This window comes from Chironomus tepperi, unplaced genomic scaffold (genome assembly GCF_022539635.2).
Source record: "Chironomus tepperi strain 1889 unplaced genomic scaffold, CSIRO-AGI_Ctep_v1 contig_67, whole genome shotgun sequence".
In the NCBI taxonomy this organism is placed as follows: Eukaryota; Metazoa; Arthropoda; class Insecta; order Diptera; family Chironomidae; genus Chironomus; species Chironomus tepperi.
This window is the reverse complement of record NW_027226189.1, coordinates 1825327-1843346: the sequence shown is the minus strand read 5'-3', so window position 1 is coordinate 1843346 and position 18020 is coordinate 1825327. Positions and strand designations below refer to the sequence as shown.

At 28.1% G+C, this 18020-nt stretch overlaps 3 protein-coding genes across 4 annotated transcripts; 2 read left to right on the top strand and 1 right to left on the bottom strand.

Annotated features, from left to right (window-relative positions):
* Positions 1-649: 649 nt before the first annotated feature.
* On the top strand, positions 650-2046 carry Adi1 (acireductone dioxygenase 1). Its single transcript, XM_070653162.1, has 5 exons — positions 650-869; positions 1107-1184; positions 1263-1390; positions 1460-1553; positions 1838-2046. The coding sequence occupies exons 1-5, from the start codon at positions 744-746 to the stop codon at positions 1958-1960; spliced, it is 549 nt and encodes a 182-aa protein (XP_070509263.1). The 5' UTR covers positions 650-743; the 3' UTR covers positions 1961-2046.
* Positions 2047-3794: 1748 nt separating this feature from the next.
* On the top strand, positions 3795-8963 carry mAChR-A (muscarinic Acetylcholine Receptor, A-type). The gene is made up of 7 exons (XM_070653095.1): positions 3795-4864; positions 4948-5317; positions 5495-5593; positions 5684-5831; positions 5911-6061; positions 6142-6332; positions 6401-8963. The coding sequence occupies exons 1-7, from the start codon at positions 4631-4633 to the stop codon at positions 7266-7268; spliced, it is 2061 nt and encodes a 686-aa protein (XP_070509196.1). The 5' UTR covers positions 3795-4630; the 3' UTR covers positions 7269-8963.
* Positions 8964-9249: 286 nt separating this feature from the next.
* Positions 9250-16542, bottom strand: mthl10 (methuselah-like 10). 2 transcript variants are annotated; one of them, XR_011545446.1, is made up of 9 exons: positions 16358-16542; positions 15129-15703; positions 14621-14774; positions 13576-13623; positions 13290-13512; positions 12878-13225; positions 12627-12809; positions 10665-10799; positions 9516-9654 (listed from the first exon to the last, which is right to left on the bottom strand). XR_011545446.1 is itself a non-coding variant. In XM_070653097.1 (8 exons), the coding sequence occupies exons 2-8, from the start codon at positions 15612-15614 to the stop codon at positions 9516-9518; spliced, it is 1581 nt and encodes a 526-aa protein (XP_070509198.1). In that variant the 5' UTR covers positions 15615-15703; positions 16358-16542; the 3' UTR covers positions 9250-9515. The 2 variants fall into 2 exon arrangements, 1 of the variants encoding a protein (XP_070509198.1); XM_070653097.1 differs by lacking the exon at positions 10665-10799 and having other exon boundaries at positions 9250-9654.
* Positions 16543-18020: the final 1478 nt, after the last annotated feature.

Below are 18020 nucleotides of genomic sequence, written 5' to 3'. Positions count from 1 at the left end.
GAAATTTATAAATTTTTTAATTTTATTACAAATTATTATAGGACGGAATCAAAATGAGTAATAAAAGGAAGTTATCAAAGACAGTCTTAGAAATGAAATTTATGAAGAGATCAAAAATTCAGCAAGAACAGGTAATATCAATATTATTCTGATGTTTTTAAAAGAAAAACTATGTAAAAAAGCTAATAAAATTTCCTGTATTTACATTATTTAGCACGACGACGAGAACGAAAATATAGACGTTTTGACAGATCAAAGAATTAAAGGCGAACGGCATAGTTTTTTTATAATCGAGAGGAATTGGGAGATAATAGAGAATTTGAGATGTTCACGACTTAATTATGGTATGTCATCAAAGAAAGATTTGTCTAGTGCACAAACAGAAAAAACACAAGATAACTGTGATGAGAGAGATTATAGTGAACCACAAAAGAAGCAAATACGTTTAATGGCAACTAAACACAATTATTAATAGAACTATAATAATAATTATGAATTGATATTTAAATAAATTAATGAAATTCATGACTATGATTGAAAGTTGAACTCAATATATATTTATAAAATGCTATATGTATAAGCCTTAATACAGCCCTGTATTTTTTTCTGTTTTCATCCACTCATACCACAAAAAAATAAACTAATATAATATTAGCTCATTTACTCGAGAGCATTCGACTGATTCATTTCTGTTTCAAATATTTTATTTTCAAAATTGAAATTACAAAAGTTTGACAAAAGCAATGGTTCGAGCATGGTATATGGATGATGATCTTCAATCTGATCAAAGATTAGAGCATCATCGTAATCCACCCGTTTATATTGATTTGAATACGTTGTTTGAATTAACTGGGGTCAGATATTTTAAGGTATGTAAAAAAACTTTTGTATTCTTATCACTTACAACATAAATCAGTGCAACTCAAACTATGTACAACGTTATAGCGACACACTAAATCTAAATTAAAAATCTAGTTTGGTGTGTCGTGATTAAAAATGTTTGCGAAACTGACATAATTGCTTCATTTTTTCACACCAATTGAAGCATTTAAATAAACTCACACTCAATAAAAATTAATCTTTGATATTTTTTTTTATTAAAAAAGTTTGATCTAAGAAGTTCGAAAATGCAAGATGAATTAAATATTTTGAAGAAGGATAGAGGATATTCATATGAGGATGAGGTACAAAAAGTTGTTGCTTTAAAAATTTTACAATCAAAATTAAAAAAAAAAAAACACACAACTTCTTTTAAAATACAGATAGTATGTTCAAAAGAATGTCTTCCCGACTACGAGAACAAACTAAAAATCTTTTATGAAGAACATTTGCATACAGATGAAGAAATTCGTTTTGTTCTAGAAGGTAGTGGATACTTTGATGTCAGAGAGTAGGTTCCAATTGATTCACTAGTAGGAACTTATTACATGTTAATTAATTTTTCTTTTTTTTATTCAAGTGCAAAGGACGAGTGGATTCGAATCCAAGTTGAAGCTTGTGACCTTATTATCATTCCAGCGGGAATTTATCATCGTTTTACTTTGGATACTCGGGTAAGAATCATTTAACTTAGTTTAAATTGAAAGTAAAAAAATTACAAAAGTACTCAACCCTATCCAGCGATCAGTAATTGGTTTGAAAATTAAATCCAGTATTCTTCAATCACTTCCTAATAAATTTGTTAACGTTAAAAGAATTTATCATTTAACGGCTTTTTATAATTTAAATTTTCTATCGGATCTAAAAATTAAATTTTTTAAAAGCAACGCTTTTAAGTCTAGAAAATATTTTTTGAGAACCACTGATTTAAAAGTGATCAATACTTATTCTTTTTTAGAACTTCATCAAAGCAAAAAGATATTTTGTTGGAGAGCCTGTGTGGAAACCATATAATCGACCAGTAGATGAAATGGCTTGCAGAAGATTGTATTTAGAATGCTTAAAAAATAAATTCAAGTAAAACCCCGTAAAACAATTTAATATAAATGAGTGACATTTTATAGTAACAAAATAAAATGCGAAAATCTTATAAGCAATAAAGCCAAATTTAAACACTAGTTTTATTTTTTTAGGTAGAAAATCTAAAATCTACTAGATTAATCTTGCTTGTTGCTGTATAGTATATTACTTGTTTGTGTTTTAAAATACTATATTGCTGGTTTACAATATTCTCTGAACAATGATCTTTGTTTTAAGAATCTCTACTAATCTAAAAACCTTTATTTTCATTTCAAACATAAAAGCTTTCGCGTAGAAGCCTAACTAACCAAAAATTTTCTCTACTTCATGTCTGGCGAGGGACTAAGTTTTTAAAAATAATTTATCAATTGTTAATTTTCTTCTTTAATAAATCAGTTTTTTCTGATGTTCATTCATTTGAATAGAGTTCGAGATAGTTTAATGTTGAATTAAGCTTTATAAAAATCTAATTGTAATCTAAATTACTATGTTTACGTTAAAATTTTAAAATAAGATGTAAGTAGGTAGCTTCAAAATTATTCTAGTAATATTAAAATTTAAAAGGAATTTTAAGAACAAAAAATTTTTGGCTTAATGTGAGTAATTGTGGTATGTCATAATTTTAACAAATTTTAACATTCAAAAATAGTCAATAATATAAGAATAAATATAAGCGGGAGCGAATGAGAGAAAATATGGAAGTAAGAGAAGGGTCCACAGCAGCGCATACGCAGACACACCTTGTTAAAATGTCATGAACAATTTCTAAAGTTTTAATGGAAATTCTATGAAAAATTTCCGTTCTCTCTCGCAAATTTTGTTTTAAAATTCATCAATTTCAAATAAAAACATTTATCTTTTTATGATATAGATTAGATTAATTTGAATTTCCGGCATGCAATACTTAATTCATTTTATAATTACATGAGCGATGCTTTAATTGAAGTTTTTCATTTTTTTTTTTATTTCTTTCTTAATATACGTTTTAATTATTTTAAAAATAACATTTTAGCAAAAGATTAAAGCAGTGAATTAATCAGTTATGGAAGAGTTTTCAAACGAAACACGCCATGCACCCTGAGAAAGATTAGAAAAGATAGAAAGGAAGGAGAAACAATATGAGAGAATTTTCCCGTACTCATCATATTCAGTCTACATAACAGTGGAGTCATCTCTTCGTGATTCTGCTTTCTCTCCGATCCCGGACAGATTTTCCAACAAAAATCAAGAAAGGAAATTTATTTTTTCTTCCTTTTCTCGTGTGAAAATTTATCTAGAGTGTGTGTTGTGAGCACTGCTTTAAAAATATTTCATCTTAAACTAGCATTTAATAGAATATAAAAGATGTAGAAATCATACATATTAATTAGTTATCAGTTATTGAAGAATAACAATTGAATTGTGTTTGTTAAATTGCTATTTTACAAAAAAATTGTGCAGTTTCATGTTTAAAAGAAAATGAACCAAAAATGGACTTGAAAATAAATTTCTCTTGAGAATAATCATTTTTTACTATAAACTTTTTGTGAAATTCAAAATGAATAGTGTTTAAGTGAACAACTTTTAGGAAAATATAATTTTGCTTTAACTGTGATTTAAATTAATTAAATTAAGAATAAAGTTGAAGAATAAAACTAAAGTGCATAAAAATAATAAATTCCTATAAATTCCAATGTATATGTATATGTATATATGTATCCATTGCTGTTATTCCAATTTTGATAATTTTTTATTAAAAAATAAAGTAATTGTGCTGGATGATTGAATTTGAATAATAGAAAATAATAAATAGATTTCAATTATATTACATTTTTATACTTTTGAAACTTTAGTTTGGAGTGCACAAGAAAGAACGATATTAAAATATAACCAAATAATAATGACATGAAATCAAACGTATAAAAACCTTTGATAATTTTTTGAATGTTCATTCATTTTTTTGAAATGTTTAAAAATAATTAAAAGAAGACTCATTAGAACCCAAGATGATATTATATAAAGTCAAAAAGGTAGTAAAGTTTGAAAATAAATGTACGTAAAAAGTAGTTAATGTTGAATGAAATGAGAAAAAAAGCGACAGCGCAAGGAGTAAAACGAAAAAGAGCCGACAGTAGGTGAAAGAGTGGAACTAAAACGGGTGTAACTAAATATCCGTTAATAAAGACTCATTCACAAAAAAATCCAAACTGATTACTTCTATTGACTAGTCGGTTTCTTTTATTATGGAACTAAAAAAATCAACTTAAAATAGCTAAATTTAATCATCAAGGAATAAAGTGCATAATCCAATGCTGCAATAATAAGAAAAAAAAGTGTGTTAAACATAAATTCATCTCACCTATTGGAATACAAAGAATTATAATAAATTAAGAACTTAAACCTTAAAATGAAGCAGAAAATTAAAAATAAATAATCAAAATTTGAAATAATATGAAAATTATTTTATTAATGGAATAAAAAAGAAATTAACTTCATTATTTGTGATTCTGTATTAACACTAAAAAATCCTTTCTTAAAGTAGTTTAAAAAATTAAAAAATATGAAATAGCAATAATTGTATGGAACATAAAAATTATATAATATTTACAGTAATTCTTTAAAAAAAGAGGAAAATTAAAAGAAAAGCAACGTCAACAGAAGAAATTTCCTTATTATTTATGCTTCCTCGGAAATGAATTACTACACAACAACATTGAGTAGCATAAACTTCAGTACTTTTACACATACAACAGCATTTCTGAGTTTAGAAAATTTACAAAATGTCACACAATATGGCATTAATATTACAACAACGCATTCAACATTTCATGAGAAACCATCATCACCGTACAATGTTTCACAAAAAATTGTTATTGCTATTGTATTCATCATATTGTCGTTACTTACCGTCATCGGTAACCTAATGGTATGTTCTGTTTATTACAATAAGGATTTATCTAAAAATGAAATGTATAATTATATAATTTTTTTAAATTTTATTTAAATCAGGTGATGATATCATTCAAAATTGATAAACAGCTACAGACAATTTCAAATTATTTCCTCTTTTCACTGGCAATAGCAGATTTAGCAATTGGACTTGTATCAATGCCCTTATTTACGGTACAGACAATTGCAGGATATTGGCCATTTGGATCTTTTATTTGCGATACATGGCTGTCATTAGATTATTTAGCATCAAATGCCTCTGTACTTAATCTTCTTATAATTTCTTTTGATCGCTATTTTTCTGTAACACGTCCGTTAACTTATCGAGCGAAAAGAACCAATCGCAAAGCAGCAATTATGATATCATTTGCCTGGCTAATAAGCCTAATTCTTTGGCCGCCATGGATTTATTCTTGGCCCTATATAGAGGGTATGCATCTCAATTTTTTTTAATAAACGTTTAAAATTTATACTTTAAACAATTTTTTTTTTTCTTTTTTATATTGCATATCACAACAATAATTGCATTGATATATGACATCAAACTTAATCTTTTTATATCATTCGGAACAAAATAAACCAAAACCATTTTTTAAAATAACATAAGGAAAGAGAACAGTTCCTGAATACGAATGTTATATTCAGTTTATTGAAACGAATCAATTGATTACTTTCATCACAGCTATTGCTGCATTTTATGTACCCGGTAAATACAATTATTTAATTTCTTTTTATTTTAAAAGTGCACTAAGTTTTTTTTACACGCTTTTTTGGACTTGTTTCTTTTTAAAAACAGTTACTGTAATGTGTTTTTTGTACTTTCGTATATGGCGTGAGACTAAAAAACGCCAAAAAGATTTACCAAATTTGCAAGCAGGTGGTGGAGGAGGTGGAGGTTTTCACCAAAGTATTAAGAAAGATGCTTCAAAACGTTCTAATTCTAGGTAATGAAAAATAATAAAAATAATTGTAAATTATGCGTACTTTTTATTTTACTACAATTTTATTTTTCCAAATTTAAAGCGATGAAACTTCAACAATAAATCATCAAATTGGCGAATATATCGACCCAAATTTTTGGCATCCACCGCATGGAACTGGTGACAACGAAAGCAATAGTTATTTTTCAGGAGCACATCCACACTCATCAAATGATTTGTCAAGACGCACAAGTGTAAGTTCTATTCTTCTATGTCGAAATATAGAAAGTCATATTATACATATACATAAAATATTTTATATTTGACCTATCAGACAAAAAATTGCAAATCTGATTCAATGCTGGAAAGTATAAAGAATTGGTGTGTTGCTTGGTGGCACTCTGGACAGGAGGAAGAATCATTTGAAGATTTTGGTGATTGGTGTGACTATGATGGAGAACAATCATATGGTGAATATGGTACACCGTGTACTTCTGAGACTCCTGTGCAAAGCTCAGTGTCTAGGTATTTAAATTATTCTTTGCTAGTTTAATTGATTAATTAACATTTATAACATAATCATATTGTTGTAGATGTACCTCTTTAAACATAATTCGCGATCCATATGCTCGTGGAAGTTATTGTCAATCAATGCCGAATGATTCTCCGTCAGCATTTGGTAAAAACAGGCAGCAGCAAGCATTAGTTTCTACACAGTCAAGTAATGTTGGCATTAAACAAAACAATGCCGATAAGCCACAATCATCCAATCTAAAGCGTTCATTATCACAAGATTCTGTTTATACAATATTAATAAGACTGCCAATCGAGGGTAATGATGCTCGAGGTAGTGGACCAAGTGCTTGTGGTGTTGAAAGTGCCGAACGTGACTTAAAACTTCCTTCCATTAAAATGTACCCAGAAGATGCAAATTTGTCCAAAATTATCATGTCTAAAACTGGTGGTGCAAGTTGTAGTGTTGACGAATTTGGTACTTTGAAAAAAGGCGAAAAAGATCCATTCGCATTGAACACGCCACATCCATCATACGAATTTAATAATCGACTACCATTGAATGCAAAAATCATACCCCGTAAAACGCTGTTAACTGCACGAGAAAAACAACAACAAAAAGCAGCAATGAATAAAAAGAAGAAATCCCAAGAAAAACGCCAAGAATCAAAAGCGGCAAAAACTTTATCAGCAATATTATTATCATTTATCATTACATGGTTACCATATAATATTTTAGTATTGCTAAAACCGCTTACAACATGCACAAAATGCATACCTCAAGAACTGTGGGATTTCTTCTATGCACTTTGTTATATAAATTCAACAATAAATCCAATTTTGTATGCACTTTGTAATGCTTCATTTCGACGAACTTATGTTCGAATTCTTACTTGTAAATGGCAGTCGAGAAATCGTGAAGGTATTTCGCGTGGCGTTTATAATTAAAATTAAACGAAATATTGAAAAAAGCATTAATAGTACGATAAAGAAGAACAAAACGAAAAAAAAAAAATTTATATACATTCAGAGTAAAATATATTATTGATATAATTATATTGAATTATATTATGAAGGAATATTTATTAAGTATGTGTTAAAATGCGCGCGAATTTATAAAAAAATTTATTACGTATAATAAAAATATTATATTAAAGTTAATTAAATTCCTAAATTTATTTTGTCATCCGTTTGAGTACGAAATAGATTTTTGAAGGAATAGTAACGATTTTATTTTTTAAAATTTAAAAAAATTAAGTTTTTGTAGTTAATTTTCAGCAAAACATTTTGATATTAAAGTAATAAATTTTGTAAAATCTTTAATTTTCCTGCTTGTCTAAAATTGACCATTTGTCCGAGAATAAGAAAAAAATTTGACATGGATTAAATTTTTCAGTCAAGCAAAAGAATCGATCAAAAAGTTTTTGAAATAAAATCTCTTTTTTAAGTCGAGTTGATTTCTTGCTGATAAAAGAAAAAAAAAAAAAACAATAATGTAATGTTAATTAATAATTTACGCTATTTGAGGTACATATATTGACAAACTAGCAAAGATTGTTATGCTGGATGACTGTCAATGAGAATGAATTTTTTTATATTTCTTTACTGTAGGTTAAAAATTGTAATGAATAGAATATGATTGAACTGATCCATTTATTAAATTTACATGTAAAAACCATTCTCGTTGTTCATTCAAATAATCTTGCAGTTTGGTTTTGAGACGGGTTATTTCATATAATTATAAAAATTATAAGAGTAGCATTCTACAAATAATAAATAATCTACATATATTCAGAGTCATTTGCAATAATGTAATATATTTTCTCAAAAAACGTTTATTCATTTCCTAATTTGTTTTTGAATATAATATATTTTTAAAATTATCATTTTAATTGTTAACACTGAAATAATTATTGATTAAAAACAGGGTAGTTTTGTATGGATCGACATCCTTTTATTTGATTATTTTTATATTTTGTTTTTATGTCAATGTTGTCTTTAATATTTAAATTTCTTTTGTTTTATAAAAATCAAATAATAACAGAAAGAATTAATTTGTTAGAATTAGCAAATCGATGACTTATAACAGTATATGGCGTATAACAGATCACAATATATGTAATGAAGTTAGTGCGAGAAGCAATATTTTCAATTTAAATTTTAAAACCTCTCCAATGTGTCATTTTTGAAATTAGTTAAATCTTAAAACATTAATTAATTTAGGTTATAATTTTAGATATGAGATTTAGTTAATTTCGGTATTAATACTTATCAAAAAATTAATTTAGAATTAAAGTCTAAATTTTTGCTCTTTTTTTTTAAATTTTTGCAGATTTAATTTTTTCATTGAAAAATAACTTCTATCTCTGCGTCATTCTAGTAAAAAATAATAATGTATGCACTCATTGAAATTGTAACGCAAATTATGAAAATCGTAAATAATAATAAGACACGATAACTATCAGATTATTTAAAAAAAATTAATGCGAAAACCGAATAATTTTTTATTGATTTACATACAAAAAGAAAAATGATAAAGATATAAATGTGTAGAAGCAAGATGTAGTAAAATATATATATATATATATATATATTAACAAAAGAAAGAAAATTTGTAATTGAAACGAAATAAATTGTAATGAAATATAAAAACTTTTAATCTTGTTTATTTTATTTCCACAGGATTTTGGATGTGTTTGATTTTTGAAACTACTCAATAGGTATTTCAATTTTTTTAAAATTAAAAACTTGGATTCATTCCAACAGTTTATTGACCGCTAGGGCATTTAGAAGGTTTAAGTTTTTTATCTTACATTAAAAATGACTTGAATCTTAGTTTTTGAGCGAAGAAATTATCTGGATAATACTGCACATAAAATTGTTAGTTTTATTCCAAGTAAAATTTAAACTTCATTTAATTAACAAAATGTTCACAGTTTAACAAAAAATGGCTTTATTGCAATAATACTAAATAGACACATTATAATTAATATTAACAAATATTATTTTCTTAAAATGTTGTTCTGAACACTTATAAACTTTAAGAATTATTAAATAACCTGTTCTTTACTATTTATTTTTTCTCGTTGAGGTTTCCATGATAAATGATTTAAATCAAAATTTGCAAGATAATTTTTAATTCAATTTTAGGCATTTAAATTTTGCATCGTTGTCAACATATTTTTGTTTTGATTTTTAGTCTTCTAGCATTGGTTTCTCTGCAATCGGGACATTTCTGATATTTGAAACTCCTGAGGATATTCTCGAAGTTTCAGTTCGTGATGAATTTCCGCTTTGAGATGTTATGGGAGGTAGTTTTCTTATAGAACGGTATCTAAAATTGACCAAACATAATTTTTTACATACATATGCAACCATTTTCATTTTTTAATTTAAAAGCAAAAGATTTTTGGCATAAATTGATTTGAAGTCAAGCATATATGCTAAGAGTTCATTATTACGTGGTACAAAAAAACTGTGCTTTACCCGAAAAAAAAGGAACATGCTCATGAGTATCTCCACAAAATTGAACAAACTTAATTATATTAATTGAGTATACTCGTGAAAACACTCATTTAAGTGAGTATGCTCATTGTTTATTAGGGTTGTTAAATTCACTTTCCCTTTGTTGAAAAAAAAAAATAATATTTTACTAGTAAACAAATTTTAACAAAAAAGAGGTATTATGTAATTTTGAAATTAGGCACAAAAGCTCAATTAATGTTTATGAAAAGAAATATGAACTAAGAGAATGTTAAACTTTCCATCATACTCAATACTAGTTCGCATTAAATTGCACTATTTTTTTTATTTTTTTATAATATTTCCTCTAAACTAACGTTGTAACCACTACCCGTATCGAAGCCACTGGCTTAATAAAAAAAATTACAATTACTCGTGTTATTTATCGAGGGACTTAAGCGCATTTTAGGCGATCAGTAATTGATTAATAGATATTAATTGATATCAGTTTTCCTACCAAAAATAAGATCCAGTAAGATCCAGGTCACTTCCAAACCCACAAAACAAGATCCAGTAGGAAAAAAAATAAAAAGTTACCTACCAATTGATTTACAGATATCGTACAAACACACTTAAGAACATCCGGAAAAACTAAATAACTAAGGAAGATTTAAAATTTTCCTTAATTTTTTAACTTTACTTAAAGTATACAGTATGATGTTTTAATAAATTAATTTAAAATTGCGAATGTAAAAATTAATTAACAGCCTGTTTACAGCGCTGTAATTTAATGCTTGCTAGTAAAGAGTTTCCACCATAGGAATCTAGAATCATGTTTATATTTATCTAGCATTTTTTTTTTTAAATTTAAGGTCCAATTACCTTTATAACACAGCCAAGCGTTTACATATTAATATAAATTTTGTCAAATTATCATTGTCTTTATTCTCCTAAACATATTTTTGATTCATTTTTGTTAACTAACTTGATTCATCACTCCATGGTAAAGAATGTAAACTAAAAGTATACGTTAAGTTTTATGAAATTTCGATACACAAGGCAGATTTGAGAAGAATTTGCAATAACAGAATTTTTCAATCCAAATTGGAATATCAGATTCATTTTCAAGCAGAGTTGCAATCTGTGACAGGTCAACAGAAAATTTATTTGCCTGTCACAGGCGAGACCTTTCATGGATCATCACCTGTCGACAGGAAGAATTTTTTCTATCTGTCACAGGTTTGACCTGTTTCTTTTATCTAATCTATGTATTTTGTTAAAAATATGAAAAATATATGAATGAAATTTAAGATTTGAATTATTTTCTCAGAAAGTAAAAAAAAAAATACAAAAGTACTCGTTCTTATCGAGTTACTTCAGCGCATTTTTGTCCCAGCGATCAGTAATTGATTTTTAAGTCAGTTCCCTGTCTATAAAACAAGATCCAGTAGGATTTATATAACTCCCAGATCCTCAAAAACAAGATCCAATAGGATCCAGGTCACTTCCAGATTCACAAAACAAGATCCAGTAGGATCCAGGTCACTTCCAGATTCGCAATACAAGATCCAGTAGGATCCATGTCACTTTCAGATCCACAAAACAACATCCAGTAGGATCCAGGTTACTTCCAGACCCACAAAAACAAGATCCAGTAGGATCCAGGTCACTACCAGACCCGCAAAACAAGATACAGTAGGATCTAGGTTACTTCCAGATCCACAAAAAAAAAATCAGTAGGATCCATATAACTTCATGATCCACAAAAAAAGATCCAGCAGGATCCAGGCCACTTCCAGATCCACAAAACAACATCCAGTAGGATCCAGGTCACTTCAAGACCAACAAAACAAGATCCAGTTAATTCTAAGTCACCATACTTAGAATTTAAGAATTTCATCATTTAACGGATTTTCATAATTTATACCACATAACGGTCAAAAAAAATTCAATTTTGTTCAGCAAACACTGATAAAACATCGAAAAACATTGAAGAACACTGTAAAACAATGAAAAAACGTGTTGATGTTTTTGTTGTTGTTGTTGTATATGAAAATGAAAATTTGTTAATTATAGTCTTTATGCGATGATTTGAAACTTTTAAATGCCCGGCGCCGCAATAACTCTATTGAACTGATCTTTTAAAACCTTTCCGAGCTCTCTACGATGTCTAGTTTTCGAGATCTTGCGTTCCAGCCGACCGAGCGACCGACCGAACAAAGTGTGTTATTAAGCTACCTTTTTGAAATAAATTTCAAAAATGCGCTAAAAAATTGGATAAATTGTGGATGAAATTTTATACAAATTCACAAGTGAAATTTTTTTTTAAAAGATGACAGACACATATAACAGAAACAGGTCAAACCTGTGACAGGTAGAAAGGTGAAGACCTGTGACAGGCGACACCTGTGAAAGGTCAGGCTAGTGATAGGCAGGCAGAATTAACCTGTCGACAGGTCACCTGTGACAGCTCGAACCTGTGACATGCAGAAAAATTTCGCCTGTCAACAGGTAACGACCTGTGACAGCTCATCTTTTGACAGAATCTGTCACCTCTACCTGTCATCGCAACTCTTTTTTCAAGTAAAAAATTATTTTTTGAACTTTTTTAAGACTTGTTAATGATATGGTTATTAATTGGTGCCAATATCTTCAAAATTGGCAATAATAAAATACGTTTGTAACAGCAATAACATTATTGATAAAAGTGACAATTAAAGTGAAAAATTCACTGCTTATATGAATTAATTTTTAAATAGAAAACTATATCTAAATGAAGGTGAGACAGATGAACAAATATCTATTGAACTATTTGAAAAATGATTTTAAAAAATCCTAACGTACCTTTTAACTATTAATTTTTTAACTTTTGGTTTCCACACAAACAGCAGAAATATGATAAATCCTTGCACGCAATTCAGAAAGTCGCTCACATAGAAAATAATGTTGTTTTCAAATACCCATGAAACTGATTCCATGCACCAAGTTGCTCCCATTACAATAAATAATCGTAAATAAAGGAAAAATCTGAAAAAGTTTAAATTTTTCAGTAAGTAAGACTAAAAAATAATTATTAAATTAATTAAAATAGATACCTATCAGTATCAGCTTCCAATTTGGAATGTTTTTGACTGTCTCCATGGCGAACTACACTAGTTTCTTTTTGTACTCGCCAGATTTTGTAAGCAGTAATAGAATAAAGTACTATGTTTATAGTCATGATAATAGATATCGGAAAATAAACATAAATTGCTTCAACTATACGCTCATTTTGCATCCAGCATCTTTTAATACCAATTTTTGGCAATAAATTATCAGGCACTAGTTTGTAAATGTCAATAATGTATACTATTGTTGATATTATTATTGGGAATCCAAAAGCATACATCATGTAGTATAAAAATCTTTTGCTGTCGCCACCCCGTCCTCTACTTATTCCTCCTCTAATATTACAGTAATGATAATGAAAAATTGTATTTTTGCTAAGCGTAATATGATAGTAATTACCTAAATGTTGACCAAATGTCATAGCACATAACATTCAACCAGAAAAAGCATAACAGTACGCATATGTATATTGAAAATCCAAAAATAGCACACTGTATTGTTTCAAGTAATACATTTTCTCGATCAAGTTGAACAGCAGATAAGCTTATATACAATATGGTTAAGCTAAGTACATAGCACATCAAGCATTTTCCATGAAGATTACGTAGTTCAGGAATAAACGCTAATTATTAAAAGACAATTTTATAGTAAGAATACAGTAAAACATGATAATACCAGAACCTACCATATACACAAAATGTTATAATTAAAAACGGAATAGAGAAGAGCATTCCTGAAACGAGAAGGAAGAAAAATATAAATATTAACATCTGTAAACTGCTGTAAACATCAATTATTTGCAATAGGTATTTAGAAAAATTCCATTAAAATATAGGCATTCTCAATAGAAATTATTAATAAATGATTAGATCAAATACATAAAATGTTTATCTAATAACAATTACATATGCTCCATTATAAACCCTAATGGATGGCTTTCTCTAAATCGTCATTTATTATTATTAATATGATAAAATAAAAGGTGTAAAAAGGAGGATTAACAAAATTCATCGGGTAAACGATTTAGTTTTCTGTAACAAATTTGCTTATCGTATATCGTGACCAGAAGCATTAAAATGAAACATATAACAGTTAAAATTGACAAAATGAGTTTTCTGTTGTCAAACATTTGTCTAAATTTGGAAAAATAAAAATGAAAAAAGGGTAATTTTTATATATTAACCAAGAAACATTTTTAAATTGAAATAACTCTTTAACTAAAGCTTCAAATTAGCTGATTACTACTTAAAATGATAGATGCTATATTTCTATTTATGTTAAATATCGTAATGTATATGAAAAACACATAGTTTTGAAGAATTTTGAGAAAAAGAAAATCAAGTCGAAAAAGACTTCCGTAGATTTGTTCTTAAAGCTTTATAGTGATATTTTTTATGACTTTCTTGCACTAATTAAAAGGGTAAATCAATTAACTACCCATTAAACATTAGAAAACTTTTCATTTCAAAGTTAATATCGTATAAAAGATATTGATTACCCTGATTCTCCTGATAGAAATAACAATAATTTTCATAGACAATTACCTAATACTGATAACATAATGAATGACACACAGATATGAAGATCAATATTTTTAGGTGAGTGCATAATTATGAAAAATTATTTTTGTGTCTTTTAAAATTAGGGTTTCTGGAAGTGGTTTCAGAAGTCCTATTTTGTATGATTTTACTTAAATTTTACGAATGAAAGTATTTGGTTAAATAGCTTACCAATCGGATATACTGAAAATCTAACATCATTTGAAGGATGAAAGCATAACAGTACTTTTGTTAAAATATCATCTGGATCCGAATTATTATATACTTGTCCAAAACAATAATCATTTGTATCTGAAACCCCTGAAGCTGCTAAAATTGATCCATTCTGAAAAGTAAATAAAATAAATTTATTTATAGGAGGAGAAGTGTTTATTTTTCAAACATCTCAAAAATGAAAGATATGTGCAAGTGTTTAATATTTTTGCTTCATATTTAAGGCCATGTGCTTTCATACTGTACATACTCCATTTGTTTTCACGCACCAGATAGAGTAATCGAAGATTAAAAAAGAAGCTATCATGCCAAAAAGCTCAACAATTAAAAAAAGGAATGATTTTGTACTTTTAACGAGACAAGACTGGTTAGGCCACCAAAAATAATTAGCATTGAACTAGAGAAAATGTGTTTGTTAGCTATATTTTGAACAGAAATCTTTAAAGAGAAAAATTAGAAAGCTTACCTTAAGAAAGTACCAGTTATCTTCGGTATAATCAGTAGGCTCAAGAACGTACATTTTTCCGCATGGTCGATTAATTAAAAGCCCATACTCATGGGATTCAATATCAATAAGAGTTTCATCATTATCCTGTGTATTAACCTGAAGAGTGTTTGTCTTAATACATGATGGATGTTGTCCGTTTAAACCCAATCCTTCCATACAGCATAATCTAATGCAAGGTTTGTACTTACAAATGCATCCTCTATAGTGAGCAGGTACGTTAACTTTTTCTGTTTGATTTTCAATGATGTATCCGTAAAGACCATAAGTTCCATATTCATAAGTAACTCCTTGATATATAAAACTATTATTGTCATTCTTGTAGCCACCTGTTATATTAATCGTGTCCATAAAATTACATGGTCCCTGCCATTGTATCATAGAATTAAAAGCATATATTTGAACGCTTAGACATACAAATATTGAAATTGTAAGATATCTCATCATCGTTGCTATATGAAAATATTGAATTTCCTTTTTTTAAATTGTTTACTTGAACAACCTAATTGAAGTTTACTTTAGCAGATGAAAATCATCTGGAATGAAAAAAAAAGAAAAATTATCTCAACAATAGAATATTAAAACAAAAATTATAGATTTCAATTATAACATGTTAACTATAGTTCTAAGCGATGATTCAAGTAATTGAAATATCTTTTCGAGGTATGAATTTCGTAAGTTATAAAATATTGACTGCTATACACATTTCTATATAAAAAAAGTTGATAAAATTGCTTACAAATAAAACTATCTTATCTACATTTTAGCATTGTGTTCAAGACGTTTTAAATGTATATTTCGCTTGTAAATTATTGAATTTAAAAAAAGATAAGAAATGACGTATAATCAATGTACAGAAAATAAGTTAATGTCACCATCGGATATGTTCATAATTAATATATGATCCAAATCTCCTACTGTTTTTATATTAAAGATAAATTTTACTATCGTGATGTGTTTAATAAATATCAATCAATTCTATTTTTTTTTTGTTTGTTATAAAACCGTGAATGACTTTTATATACACATATTGGTTGGTTTCATTTAAAGATGCTTATGTCACACACTTAACACAAATATTAGTGTGTATCAGTATTTTTTGGCATTTTAGTTTCCTTCTTTAGCGTATAATTTCTTTAATATTCGTGATAAACCTACATATTTATTATTATTTAATTTATAACACTTACACAAATATCTTGATGTTTAATGCTTATCTTAAAAATTGCATGATTAATTATTAAATTTATTTACTGACACAAGATGAATCAATTCGTATCATCACTAACTAAGCATTAGCTAAAATTTATAATTCCTTTGTTTTTATTTTGTTTATTTTATTTTTATTCTTGAGATTGATGTTCACCTTTCAAGAGTTCAGATAAAAATGAGTGTATGAAATTAACATCCAAGTATTATATTAAACAGGAAAAAAGAATGTTATAAAGTCCATGTGTGAGTGTTCCGAAACAATTACGATGAGTTTTGAAGCAATAGACCTTTTTTAAGAAAAAATTACTAAAGTCCTCGTGTTATGGATCGAGGGACTTAAGCGCATTTTTGTCCCAGCGATCATTAATTGATTAATAAATCAGTTATCGATCTACAAAATTAGATCCAGCTCACTTCTAGACCTACAAAACAAGATCCAGTAGGATTTAGATCACTTCTAGACCCACAAAACAAGATCCAGTAGGATTTATATCACTTCCAAACCCACAAAACATGATCCAGTAGGATTCATATAGCTTCCAGTCCCACAAAAACAAGATCCAGTAGGATCCAGGTCACTTCCATACCCACAAAACAAGATCTATTAAACAATTAATTTAAACATTGCTCAGTAAACTCTGTTAAAACATTGAAAAACAATGAAAAAACGTGTTGTTGTTGTATATGAAAATGAAAAACTGTTAATTATAGTATTTATGCTTTGATTTGGAAGTTTTAAAAGGCCGGCGCCGCAATAACTTTATGGAACAGATCTTTTAAAACCATTCCGAGCTCTCTAGGATGTCTAGTTAAAAAGTTTTTAGCGTCAGCCGAACGCCCGAACGACCGAACGAACAAATTGATTTATTAAGCTACCTTTTTGAAAAAAATTACAAAAGTCCTCGTGTTATTGATCGAGGGACTTAAGCGCATTTTTGTCCCAGCGATCAGTAATTGATTAATAGACCAGACTATTAAGAATTCCAGACTCACAAAATCAAGATCCAGTAAGATCCAGATCACTTCCAAACCCACAAAAACAAGATCCAGTAGGATCCAGATTCACAAAACAAGATCCAGTAAGATCCTTATAACTTCCAGGCCCACAAAAACGAGATCCAGTAGGATTCAGGTCACTTCCATTTAATTTCCTAACTCACAAAAACAAGATCCAGTAGGATCCAAGTCACTTCCAGACCAACAAAACCAGATCCAGTTAATTCCAAGTTACCATAATAGAAATTTAACATTTCATCATATAACGGATTTTAATAATTTAAACCTCATAACGGTCAAAAAAAATTCAAAGTTTGTTCAGTAAACACTGTAAAAACATCGAAAAACATTGAAGAACACTGTAAAACAATGAAAAAACGTGTTGATGTTTTTGTTGTTGTTGTATATGAAAATGAAAATTTGTTAATTATAGTCTTTATGCGATGATTTGAAACTTTTAAATGCCCGGCGCCGCAATAACTTTATGGAACTGATCTTTTAAAACCATTCCGAGCTCTCTACGATGTCTGGATAAAAAGTTTTTAACGTCAGCCGAACGACCGAACAAATCTTAGTTCTTATTAAGCTACCTTTTTGAAAAAAATTTCAATAAAAGCGTGTAAAAATGCGCTAAAAAATAAAAGC

Coding starts and splice junctions, on each gene's coding strand:
- Adi1 (XM_070653162.1), top strand. CDS start 744: ATGGTTCGAGCATGGTATATGGATGATGATCTTCAATCTGATCAAAGA. Junction 870..1,106: donor CTGGGGTCAGATATTTTAAG/GTATGTAAAAAA, acceptor TTATTAAAAAAG/TTTGATCTAAGAAGTTCGAA. Junction 1,554..1,837: donor GTTTTACTTTGGATACTCGG/GTAAGAATCATT, acceptor ATTCTTTTTTAG/AACTTCATCAAAGCAAAAAG.
- mAChR-A (XM_070653095.1), top strand. CDS start 4,631: ATGAATTACTACACAACAACATTGAGTAGCATAAACTTCAGTACTTTT. Junction 4,865..4,947: donor CCGTCATCGGTAACCTAATG/GTATGTTCTGTT, acceptor TATTTAAATCAG/GTGATGATATCATTCAAAAT. Junction 5,832..5,910: donor TCAAAACGTTCTAATTCTAG/GTAATGAAAAAT, acceptor CCAAATTTAAAG/CGATGAAACTTCAACAATAA.
- mthl10 (XM_070653097.1), bottom strand. CDS start 15,614: ATGATGAGATATCTTACAATTTCAATATTTGTATGTCTAAGCGTTCAA. Junction 13,513..13,575: donor TATAACATTTTGTGTATATG/GTAGGTTCTGGT, acceptor TTTAATAATTAG/CGTTTATTCCTGAACTACGT. Junction 9,655..12,626: donor AAAAAATTAATAGTTAAAAG/GTACGTTAGGAT, acceptor GGTCAATTTTAG/ATACCGTTCTATAAGAAAAC.